At 44.4% G+C, this 12,823-nt stretch overlaps 1 protein-coding gene across 1 annotated transcript in view; it reads right to left on the bottom strand.

Moving 5' to 3' along the window:
• Positions 1-6,281: 6,281 nt before the first annotated feature.
• LOC142461591 (potassium-transporting ATPase alpha chain 2) overlaps positions 6,282-12,823 on the bottom strand; it is a 33,001-nt gene continuing 26,459 nt past the window's right edge. The window contains exons 14-21 of the mRNA XM_075563562.1: positions 11,091-11,241; positions 10,344-10,512; positions 10,098-10,252; positions 8,037-8,160; positions 7,689-7,834; positions 7,095-7,228; positions 6,797-6,898; positions 6,282-6,378 (exon numbers count right to left, since the gene is read on the bottom strand). Coding sequence (XP_075419677.1) covers positions 6,282-6,378; positions 6,797-6,898; positions 7,095-7,228; positions 7,689-7,834; positions 8,037-8,160; positions 10,098-10,252; positions 10,344-10,512; positions 11,091-11,241 — 1,078 coding nt within the window. The remainder of the gene's footprint in view (positions 6,379-6,796; positions 6,899-7,094; positions 7,229-7,688; positions 7,835-8,036; positions 8,161-10,097; positions 10,253-10,343; positions 10,513-11,090; positions 11,242-12,823) is intronic.

The raw sequence follows: 12,823 nt of genomic DNA, 5'->3' as shown, positions 1-12,823 counted from the left end.
CAATATTTTTGTTTCTCTACAATATTCCAATTTATCTTCACACAAACAGAAGCTTCTATCCTTTAAGATTCACCCAATTTCTATGTTCAATTCCTTTCAGCTTTGTCTTATACAACCTTTGTGCCTAGAAGATAAAATCCCGAATTAGGTTCTGCTATTTTAAATTGCTAAAAAGCAAGAGTTGTCACTTTGAGGAACAAGATGTACCTGATCTAACTCATAGCCTTTTAAAAATTTTCTCATGCATGAGAAAGTTGGACAATGAATAATAATAAGAATTGATGCCTTTGAATTACAGTGTTGGTGAGTGCCAAGGACTGTCAGAAGAATGAACAAATCCATATTGGAGGAAGTACAGCCAGAATGCTCTAGAAGCAAGGCATGTAAGACTTCATCTCACATCATTGCTTGTGCCCTCAGGATGGATCGGTCTCTGGGTTAGAACACCTACCATGCTTGGGTGGGTGAAAAAGAGGACTCTTGAAAAGATAGATTGACACAGTGGCTGCAGTAATGGACTCTGGCATAGCAAGGATTGTGAAGGTGGTACAGGACCAGCTTTCCTTATGTTGTACAGTGTCACTCTGTACTACGTTTGTGAGTTTCTGGCACCTACAAACTATTTGATACCCTATCAACAGCATGAAAGGATTCTTGACTATTTTTTTCAAGTACATATTGAACCAGTCTTTCTACTGCTCTCCATGTTCATGCCATGCTGACTCTTTACTCTCAGATTTATGCATCTGGCCCCAATTCCTGGTTTTCTTCTATGCTCCTTCTCATTTACTTTCTTAAAACAGACTTTTCCAGATAACACCTTGCATCATAATTTATTAAGTGTAAGATACATACAAATTATACTCATATAATTGTCCCTCGTATACAAAGTGAAAAACACCTTCCCCTTTTGGGCAGTATTTACTTAAGAAATCCCCAGCCCCACCCCATTTTGCTATTTTTTTTTCTTTTGGAGAAATCCTCTTGAAAGACTTGTAAAAGAGAGACAGACATAAACCATAGACATTTTACTTTGATTATAAGTTTGTTTTTTTCCTTATCCACCAAACCGACATACAAAATCCATCATGGCAGAGGCTTTAAAAAAATCATTTTATTGGGGGTGCATACAACTCTTATCACAATCCATACAACCATCCATTGTGTCAAGCACATTTGTACATTTGTTACCCTCAACACTCTCAAAACATTTGCTCTTCACTTAAGCCCTTGGTATCAGCTCCTCATTTCCCCCTCCCTTCCTGTTCCCCCTCCTTCATGAATCCTTGATAATGTATAAATTATTATTTTGTCATATCTTACACTTTTCGAGATCTCCCTTCATCCACTTTCCTGTTGTCCATCCCCCAGGGAGAAGGTTATATGTAGATCCTTGCAATCAGTTCCCCCTTTCCACCTCAACTATTGCCACTCTCGACATTGGTCCCAAAGGGATCATCTGCCTTGGATTCCCTATGTTCCCAGTTGCTATGTGTACCAGTGTACTTCCTCTGGTCTAGCCAGATTTGCAAGGTAAAATTGGAATCATGATAGTTGGGGGAGGAAGCATTTAGGAACTAGAGGAAAGTTGTATGTTTCATCATTGCTACACTGTACCCTAACTGGCTTGTCTTCTCCCTGCAACCCTTCTGTAAGGGGATGTCCATTTGTCTACAGATAGGCTTTGGGTACCCAATATGTACTCCTCCTCATTCACAATGATTTGATTTTTTGTTCTTTGATACCTGATACCTGATCCCTTCGACACCTCGTGATCACACAGGCTGGTGTGCAACTTCCATGTGGGCTTTGTTGCTTCTGAGCTAGATGGCCGTTTGTTTATCTTCAAGCCGTTAAGCTATATCTTTTGATAGCTGGGCACCATCACCTTTCTTCACCACATTTGCTTATGCACCCATTTTTCTTCAGCGATCGTTTCAGGAAGGTGAACATCATGGAATGCCAGTTTAATAGAACAAAGTGATCTTGCATTGAGGGAGTACTTGCTTGGAGGCCTAAAGTCCATCTGCTACTCTATTAGTCTAGGTACTTTAGAGAAGCAAATCCACAGAAACTCATGTAAAAGAGAGAGTTTTATATAAAGGTTAACTGTGCATCAAGAAAACATCCCAACCCAGTGCTGCCCAAGCCCACAAGTCCAACATTCACCCATTAACCCTTGTGTCCAACACCAGTCCACAAAGTCCTCCTTCTCACAAAGCAGACACAATGATGCCGACTGCAGGAGGAAAGCCGAGTCAGTGAGCATGTGAGCATCTCAGTGCTGGCAAGGGTCTCTACACGGCTGCTCCAGCACCCAGGGCTGCATCAGGGTACATTCATGTGGCTTCTCCTTGGGGATGTCTTGCAGGAAGTGAGCCTTGCCAGCTGAAGCAGGGAACTGCTAAGGCAGCTGCACCCTGGTGCGACTATCACAAAGCAAGAGACCCGAGAACTATAAAGGTGAGGCTCACCGAGCCATTTATCCCTCCACCCTTCAATTAATCCCACATGTATTTATCGGCCAGGTTGGCATAATTAACTAACTAACTCAGCTACCTTACTATTAAACCTATAAAGATATGCACATAGATCTATTTCCCCATCATCATATATAAATATATTTACATATGTATATGCCTTTATTTAGACCACTATCATTGCCCTTTTCCTCCCAGTTCTTTCCTCTATTTCCTTTGACTTTCCTCTTGTCCCACTATCATGCTCGGCCTTCATTTGGGTTTCAGTAATTCCTCTCGGTTACATTACCCTTGATCATGCCCTACCAGTCCTCCTACTCCCTTCTCACCACTGATTTGGATCACTTGTTGTTACCTTGTCCCTGGGTTTGTTAACAACACTTCCTTTCCCCCCACCTCCCCAGCTTCCATGAGCTCCAGAACCATTGGTTCTGTTGTTTTCTCCTCCAGATTGTTCATCCAGCCTATTTTATTTAGACAGACTTGCAGAGATAATAACATGCACAAAAACAATACAGAGCATAACAAAGGAACAAAAGAAAACAAAACAACAACAAAAAGTCAATGACACACAAAAAAACCCCCAACAACAACCAAAAAGGAAAGCTTATAGTTAGTTCAAGGACTGTTTGTTGCCCTTTAGGAGTGTTTTCTGGTCGAGTCTGATGGGGTGCCAAGCCCTGGCCCCAAAGTCCGTTTTTGGTATTCCCTGGGGAACTTCATTGCTCTGTTCCCCTTGCTGTTCTGTTGCACGCCCTTAGTGTTTTGCCTCAGTGTGGTGGGATCAGATCGGGCACAATTCCCACACTGTGTCCCCAGTGTTGTCCCCTGTTGGGCTATGGGTCAGTGAGGGGTGTCGTGTCTCATAGTGGGGCCAGCCATATGGTCTTCTCTGTGGATTGGCTGCTCTGAGTGGGAATATCGTCCTCATGGCTTGATGGGCCAGGTTGTACTCCACTCTCTCTTCCTCCCCCTTCATTTGCTCCCATGTGCTCTGATCAGATATGTCCCTCTCCCTGAGCTGCAGCTTCAGTGCTGTCCTCTGAAACAAATTCTTATGGGGGGAGGGGCTATTTTTTTAATGACTCCAAGTTGCTAATATTTTCTTGCTTTAACGTTCAAAAGGTATCATGATTGTAGGTGGGTCGATTTGTGTGCCAGTCTTATTGTTGTCTAACAGCTCTAAGACTTCCAGTACAATATTGCATACGGGTATGATAAAGGGCATCTTGAGAGTTCCAAGGGAGACTGTACAATCACAACTAATGCTGTAACCAATTACCACAACTAAATCCTATGATCTATTAGCATCTTCTCCCACAGTCTCCTACTCAGTCTCATCGGGAAAAAGTGGTTCGGTGGGAGTTAGAAAGACTATGGCTAGAAGAGCCGTATCTCACAGTATACTGTACTATATCTCCATTCTTCTGTCCACAAATTTGGTTTAAATTACACTTGCCAATTTTTTCCCCTAAAAAAGTATGTCTTAGAATTCAATTGAGCAGATCCCTCAAAAAACAGAAAAACAAACCAATCCCACAAAACCCTGAAAAGGGCCTTTATGGAATTTTCCTCTCTACAATTTAAAGTAATTTGATTAGCCAGTCTCATTTTTTTGATTCCTTGGTTATTTATTCATTTTACAACTACTTGAATGTCATTTTTTTTTCAGGAGTAGGTTAGATCTAACAGCAGTATGTTCTATTTATAGACATCTCCTCCCCAGCTCCCCCAGGACAAAGAGCTGCAGCCTATTACAGCCAAGAGCACGCTGGAAAAGTAGAAAGCACAGGTGCTTGTCAGGATTGGACCAAGAAGGCTATTCCCATGCTCTTCAACTATAGCCCAGAAAAGGTTTCCAGTTCACTGAAACTACCGATAGGAGATTAGTCCATTGCTAATTGTGGCTGAAAAATCAAGGTTAAAAACCCTGAGGATAACTATATTATTTAATTTAAACACACGCAAACACACTACCCATTTTACATTACAAGCTATTCACATGAAGATCTAATAATGGCCCCTTTACCTATGCCGTACTGTTAAACGTGACCCCTGAGAACATCTTGGTAGGTGACCATGGCTCTAATCCCCTCTGTTGTTCCAGAGATGATCAACAGAGAGCCATAAGCAGAACATCTGACTTAAGGATAGGCTGTAGGAAAGATGGTGGGAGCAGGCTAGGTGAGTGAGAAAAAAATTAACCAAATATAATTTTCAGGTTCTGTCAACATCAGATTTGTACTGGGTGTGTAGTAGATGGGGAGATGGTGAAAATGACCGCCCCCACTTGGCTTATTGAAGATCTCTTCTTCCCACAGAAGCCCTAATTCAGAAATGAGGGGACATCAGAAGGCACAGCATACTGCGCAGGAAGACTAGTGAGAGGAGAGCTCAAACAACCAATCCCACGTTTTCTGACCTTCTGTAAATAAGGAGGAAAGGTTAAAAAACCAATTCAAATCACATGTGTGTGTGTCCTGTACTCTGCAGTCTCGAAAACCTCAGGTTAATCAGAACGCCACAAGGAGACTTGGTTTTTCTAAAACAACTTTTACTTAGAAATGAGGCCTTTCTTGGCCTGTCAACATCGATGCGCATGTTACAAATGAATGAACCTAAATGAAGAAACATGATTGACAGAACATTAGGGCTGGGCAGTGCTCTGTAACAGCTTTACAAGAAGTAAGTATGACTTTTAAAACCATAGTGCTTTTCAACTGAGATGGAATCTTGGTAAATGAACGGTCCTTTGGATCAGTTGAGCTTTTTGAGTTTGGATATGCGAAACGGAGCTTAGTTTTGGAGGAGCTGCTCACTGCTGATCACCCAGTTGATCCTGACTCCTGTAGGGCAGGATAGAACTACCTTTGAGGGTTTCCAAGACCGTAACTCTTTATGGGAGTAGAAAGCCTCATCTTTCTCCAGCAGAGTAGTTGGTGGTTTTGAACTGCTAACTTTGAGGTTAGTAGCCCAACGAGGCTAGTAGCCACCAGGGCTCCTTGGAGGAGTTGGAGAAAGTTAATTCAAGGTCTCGAAGTGGAAAAGAGGCCATTTGAATGGTGTTGGGGCAGGGAAGGTAAGATGAGAAGTAGAGCCCCGGGAGGAGGTTGGGAGGAGGGCTGATGAGGCCAGGTAACCTGGGTCATGACAATATGGCTGAGGACTTTTACGGATGCCTAGAGTCAAGCTTGAGGTCGTTCAAGTTGTTATGATGTAAACCAGCTGCCACCTCCATCTCCTGCAAGCTGCCAGTGGAACAAGCCTTTTTGAATAAGGTGGCAGTGCAAATATAAGTTCCGCAGGAAGTTACAGAAATTCTAGGATTTTTGTTGGACTTTTACAGAGTATAGAATGGAGATTTGAGCAGAATGGGAGTTTAAGGAGCAGGGAGATGCTAGCAGATGTTTGGGTTACAGTAGACTTGAAATTTATGTACATATATACATGTCCTGTTCCTTACATCATTACCTTGAAATTCACATATTTTAAAACAAGTAGAGACAGATGAAAGTCATATAGAAATCGTTGGATCTCAGCTTTCAAGTACAAAATATCAGTTGAACATCTTTCATAATCTTCCACCTGCTCTTTTTGATGGTGTTTCCAATGCCCAAGAGATCTTCTAGCTTGTGGCCAAAAGATGGAGAACGTCATCAATGTCTGACTGGGAGACTTGGCAAATAAGATGGTCTTAATAATACATGTTCATATCCCACCAGCCTGGAGAGGTAGGAAAAAGTCCATTAGGAATCAGGTCTGTTGAAGTTGGCAAGCAAAACTCCACAAATCCTATTACTACTAACCTCCAGGGTAACGCCTGATGTAAAATTTCCGCACCTCGTCATATACCCAAATCAGAAAAGCGAAAGGCACAGCTACAAACCAATACTGGGGCCTGGAAATGGAAGGGAGGAAGGTGAGTCCCAGAGCACATCAGGAAAAGGCCCAGCCCCAACCTTTGGCAGAGGGCTTCTTGTTCATTTTCCCTGCCATACTGGACACACAACAACAAAGAATCTTCTTTGGGTCAGTACAACATAAATACAAACAACTTTTCATTGAACAGGAATTGTGATGACAAGAAGCAACATTTGCCTTTGAAACGATATACTGGATGAGAGGTGTGATAATAACAGTGGGAAAACGCACTGTCTCTTTAGAGAAAAGTATGAGGAAGATGGAACTGACTCATATTTCTCTCTGTTTTTGCAAAGAGTTAGGGGAGAAGGGAAGCTTCTTCAGGTTGGCAGGGGGCGGGGGGCAGGGCGGGGGAGTGGTGAGTTCTTTCTGCAGCCAGTGCATGGTGAACTCACCTGAGCATCGTGAGGTTTAGGGCGGTGACGCTCCCAAGGCCATAGGAGAGAATGAGCGCGATGATGACCTGTGAGGCGATCCCTACCCAGATGACTTTATTTCTGTAAGACAGACCCATGAAAGTAAGCGGAATCTGAACTCACCATGATGCTACGACCCAATCCCAGGCCACCCAGTAGAGTTAAGACCTTGTGCAGTACAAGCAAAGCCATAGCCGTGCCCTTTGAGTCAACAGAACTCTTAACCCTCGGAGTGACAGGTGCAGAGTGAAGCCCCGAGATTCGACGTTGTCAATACCTGAAGAGACCCTGCTGGAAGATGGAGTTCCTCCGGGTTTTCCTGATGATCAGATCTGCTATTTGCTGGACCATAATGGCAACGAAGAAGGCCGTGTAGCCTGTCCATTCCTGGTACTGCCGCTGGTACCGTGTCTGTCAGGGAGCAGAGATGGAGGGATTCACGAGGGGAAACTTAGTGACATTTGGAGGCTGTTTGGTAAAGCTTTGTTCCCTTCTCCCCTCATCAAGAATGATAAAGGGTTCCCACATTGTCTTCAGAAAGGGCCCTTATTCTTTCCCTTTAACCAGGAGCACTGGGAGAAGAATTCTAATACATGTATTTTGTTCACCTGCTGGTGTTGGGGGCTACTGTCCCCGACCAATGACTAAACTCATGTCAAAAAGGTAGCTCCAGGGATCTAATCTGAGAAATGAGCTAGAGTCCTGGCAAAGACTGAACCATGTGTCCACAAGCCCCTAGCGACTGAGAAAAGTTTCACCCTGTCAGAGGAAGGCAGACCAGAAAAACTAAGCTTCAGTATTACTCAGAGCAAGACCACGATCAGAGAGGACCACGAGCAGGCTGCTAGGCTAGGACGCTCCCCTCGCTTACCCATTGTTGTCCATAGCTGTCTTCCAAGTCATTCATGTCATCGTTTTCCCAATCTACCCGGAGGCCAATGAGAAAGCTGGGCCTAAACCCTTGTTGTGCGTAAACGGTGAAATACACAACAAAAGCTCCCAGGGACTGCATGAGGCCTAAAATAACAAGAGAGAGAAGTGGTAAGACTTCCTTTTATTTATTTATTTGTTTGTTTGTTTGTTTTTGAGGTAAGAGTTCTATAGTTTTCCTCGAACTCCCTCTTCCTTTCCCAGTCCCACCCTAAGACACAACAGTTGCTGTCTCAAATGAATTCTCTGCGGTGGACCTTGGTGCAGGTGGGAGATGCCTGTAGCATACCAATGTGCAGGTAAGAGTAGATGGCTAGGGGCCTGTTCACCAGTCTGTCCTCCTTCTTGTGGCGAGGCTTCTGGTTCATGATGTCACTTTCAGCTTTCTCATAAGCCAAGGCTACAGAAGGAATCTAGAGAGAGGGGAGACACTGAATTCTAGTCTTGATAGAATATTGATAACAGCAGTGGCAACAGTGTTAGGTGGAAGGATTGGTGGAGGGGTGGTCACGGTGGTGGGGACATGGGGTGTCTATCTATGTGTGCAGCGTTCATGGTACAGAATTTTAAAGCAGCCAGTTTAAAGAAATCAATCTGCTTTTTATTACTTTCATGGACAAGTAGTCCTAAGCATACTAGTTATAATAAAACACTCCCGCAGGGGTGGATTTCTTCTATTATCCCCTTAGCATGCTCCCGGACTGTACATATTACAATGAACTAGAACTTATTCACTGCCAGCAAGTTAATTCCGACTCATAGTGACCCTGAAGGACACGGTAGAACGTCCCCTGTGGGTTTCCAAGACTGTAACTCTTTACAGGTGTAGAAAGTTCATCTTTCTCCCGCTGCACTAGAACAGTGGTTCCTAAACTTTACCTGGCATTAGAATCACCTGGAGGATCTGTGAAAGACAGATCTCTAAGCCCCACCTCCAGAGTTCATGATTCTGAGGGTCTGAGGTGGGGACAGAGAATTTGCTTTTCTAACAAGTTATAGTCTTGGAAATCCTGTCCTACGGGGTTGCTATCAGCCAGAATTGACTCATGGCAGATAGAGAGAACAAATTCCCAGGCACTGCCTATTGCTTTCAGATTGGGGAGCCCACTTGGAGAACCTCTGCAGTGGAGAACAATGAACAAGTTTACAGAGCTCAGAAAATAATTTTACTAGAAAGTACTGGCCCTTAATTCCTCTCAGAGGTAAAGCTGTCTCTAGGTATCCTGCAGTGCAGGGATTACCTGATTGCTACTTAAAACAGAGGAGAAAAATAAGGCAACTTGTGGATTTAGGAGCCCTAGTGGTATAATGGTTACTCACTCGCTGGGCTATTAATTGCAAAATCCTAAATTTGAAAACCACCAGCCACATTGCAGGAGAAAGACAGGGCATTCTACTCCTGTGGGTTCCAGTCTTGGCAACTTGATGGCAGTGGGGTTTTCTTTTTGGGTGGTGTGAATTTAGCTTATCCTCTATGCGTTTGATCCTGTAAACTAGAGCCAGATGAGTACTTTTGAAAGTGCTACAGATGCATGTAAGAAAGGAAGCTTAAGCTTTCGTTTTATCAGTTCAATAACTGCTATTGCTCACTCTAGCTATTGCTCACTCTAGCTATTGCTCACTCTAGCTATTGCTCACTCTAGCTATTGCTCACTATAGCTATTGCTCAATATAGGGGCACAGCCTTTTTGGTGGGTAAAGAGCTGATGTCTTGAAAAACTCCTACGTGGAGGGAAGTGGTTGGCAGACCAGCAGAGCCACGCAGGGGCCTCATGGTGTTGACGTCGGAGAAACCTCTTGCTTTGATTCATCTTCTTATTCTTAAACATTTACAGACTGTGAGAATTACACAATTTCACGTCAACTTGATAAAAGAATGAAGGGGTGGAGTCTAGCCTGTCAATCAGGTTATAGTCTGATGATCCCTTCCTATGGGCGTGGCCTTCTCATGAGGATTCTGGGAAAACTCTCTTGATTCTGCCATCAGAAGAGGGGCCACTCTCTGTTTGTTGACAAGCCACATGGTGCCACGCTGATGGCAGCCAACGCCCTGGAGAGATGTCCACTGCCATTGGATCCACAGGCCTTTCTACCCAGCGGCTTGTGATCATTCTGCATTCGGCATCATTGCATGTGCTGCGTGAGTCTAAAGGAATTCAGGGGCTAATATTGGACATATGGGCCAATACCCAACTTATGGACTTGATCTGGACTGGGCTGGGCTGTTTTATTGATGCATAATTACTTCTTGGTATAAAGTTCTCTGTTACATATAATATGAGGGTCAATGAATTTGTATCTCTAGTCAACCCGCTCTAACACACAGACCACTGTTTTGAGCTTTACTTACAATGTCTGTGCCCAAGTCGATGAACAAGATAGTAATGGTGCCAATGGGAAGAGGGAGCCCAAGAACAATGTAGATCAAAAAGGGGCAAAGTTCAGCAATGTTCTTGGTCAAGGTGTAAGCAATAGTCTTCTTTAGGTTGTCAAAGATCAGGCGACCTGGGGGGAAAAATGTTTCTTCTTATAGGACTTGCTTCTAGTCCCCCAGCAGACCCCAGCCCTCTGTAAGCTCACCAGAGACTTCATTTACCTTCCTCCACCCCTGTGACTATGGACGCAAAGTTGTCATCCAGTAAGACCATGTCGGCTGCATTTTTGGCTGCATCAGAACCCGCTATGCCCATGGCGATGCCAATATCGGCCTTCTTGAGAGCTGGAGAGTCGTTAACACCATCCCCGGTCACAGCAACCACTGCGCCCTGTGGGGGACACGGTGAGAGAGGGCACTGAGCAGATAGGAGGGACCACAGGCTTGGCCAGAGCATCACAGACTCAATCTCATCTTAAGGCTAGGACGACTATTGGAGTGGAAACCAAAGACTTATTTAGGAGAAAATATAAAAGCAGGAAATACAAGAAGCAAGAGTGAGCTGAAAGCAGCTATATTTTCAAATAAGAAAAACTAGTGTGTGGGGGTGCACAGGAGTTGTGTGTTTTTAAATCCTTATAGACCCACCCCAAATCCTTGAAGGCCCACAACACTCTGTTTAGCTGTCAGGAGTCCCTAGCTCTAGTGGTTGAATGCAGAGATCCAGTTGAGTTTTTCCTTCAACATATAGTGTGGAACATTCTGGGACCATTCCCCTCAGATGTGACCCACGAGAGCAGAGTGGCGCATAAACCAGAGAGAGGGCACAGAGGTGAAATGACCATGGCTGGCACAGAGCTTCCTTGGGAAAGCTTTCAAAGGATCCCACTGCCCAGGCCTGAGATGCGACTCTGCTTGGAGGATTCTCCAGTGGATGTGCACCCTCTGGCTTCAGTGCCACCCACTCACCTGTCTCTGACAGCCCTCCACGATAATCAGCTTCTGCTGGGGGGACGTCCGGGCAAAGACGATTTCGGAGTGGTTGGCCAGGATCTCATCCAGCTGTTCTGAGCTCATGTCCTTCAGGTCCGTGCCAGTCACCACGGCGGCTCTCGCATCCCTAGAGGGGCCGGGAGAGACCACAGAGCAGGTCTGAAGTTGAAACACAGTTCTGAGTAGTTCATGGGTTGAAACCCCTGTGATACTGAGTGAAACCAACTTTCTTCAGCTCCTAATAGTAAGTGAGAGAGCAATGATTTTTAAGTATTGGAGAAAGTTTAGTTTCTTCTTGGTGTTAGACTCATGTAACCAGAGGACTAAAAAGCCAAGCAGGTTTCTGATCCACAGGAATGGGTGAGGACCCGGTACTTCCTGGGGTGGGGCTTTACTTAGCAAGTGAAAGCCAAACTTACTGCCCTCAGAGTTGATTCTGACTCATAGTGAGCTTACAGGGAGTTGAATGCCCCATCTTTTCCCCTCAGGGTGGTTAGCGATTTACAACTGCGGATCTTCTGGTTGGCAGCTCAGCACATAACCCACTGTGCCACCAGGGCTCCTAGCAAGGTAAAAAGGAAGTAACACTGCCTTTGGAAAAATATTATAGTAATGGGTGACTGAGCATCCTGTGTAATTTATTTTAAACTTTGCTGTATGGTAGAAAATGTTAAAGAATAAACCGTTGGAAGAAGCATGCTCGCTCATTTGTTTATGTCAGACGCAAAGGCAATAATTCTCTGTTGGTTTTGTTATTTATTTGGCCTTCCCAGAATTTCTACTACTTGCAATGTGTTACAATGGGAGAAAAGCTGTTTTGTGAGCAAACATTTTGTCTGCTGAAATAGGAATTTACAGTTCCAAGGACAACTGATGGCACAGTTCGATGTCACTTCCCTGCGAAAACTCTTCCGAGGATTCACAGGTGCTTGGAACAAGAACCCCCAGCTTGCTCACTAAAACCATAGCCAGCAGCCCAGGCCAAATGACATGTATGCTGTGACCTTTGTCTCCCCTGAGCTCTCAGTCCTGAGACTGTGGGATTATAAAGAGACTTTCCCCCAACTTTGTCTCCCCGAAAGACATGCCAAACATTAGGGGCATTTTGCCAGCATATGGGGGGAGGTCAGATGCTTACAGACATCCTCCCTAAAGGCAATCAGTCTCCAGAGGAAGGTAGGCCCCGCTCCCTGCTGTTAAGGACAATGGGTTACTTCTACCTGAGGCTTGCGACCATTAGCTTGGTCCCTGTAGGTGGAGTTCACACCCTACTGATAATGGTTTCTATAGCTGAGCCAGGGAACAGGTCAAACCAGCTCAGTGACATCCAAAATTAAGCTGCCATCCTGAATCTAGGATCCACCAATTTTGTCACATGTATACCCCCAATCACTCCTCTTCCTATTGTGTGTATATCCCTAGATTGTCCGCCTCTCATTGCTGTATAACCTATAGTGCAACCCCGTCCTGTGACGTAGGTCTTCACCTGTAATTAGGGAGCTTGCATGTCCCTCGAAAATATAAAAGCCTTGGTTAACATTAAATAGCTCTCTCACCAAGTGAGGCTGAGGTAAACATTGCTACCATGAATTGTGTCTGACTCCGTTATTTCAATCTCTCTTCCATCTCTCATGCTCTTTATGACTTTACTAGAATCTTTACTTATTATCGCTGTACAGGTGCACCTACCAGACCTGTGATGATGTGTT

This window comes from Tenrec ecaudatus, chromosome 11, assembly GCF_050624435.1.
Source record: "Tenrec ecaudatus isolate mTenEca1 chromosome 11, mTenEca1.hap1, whole genome shotgun sequence".
In the NCBI taxonomy this organism is placed as follows: domain Eukaryota; kingdom Metazoa; phylum Chordata; class Mammalia; order Afrosoricida; family Tenrecidae; genus Tenrec; species Tenrec ecaudatus.
This window is presented reverse-complemented; position numbering and strand designations above follow the sequence as displayed.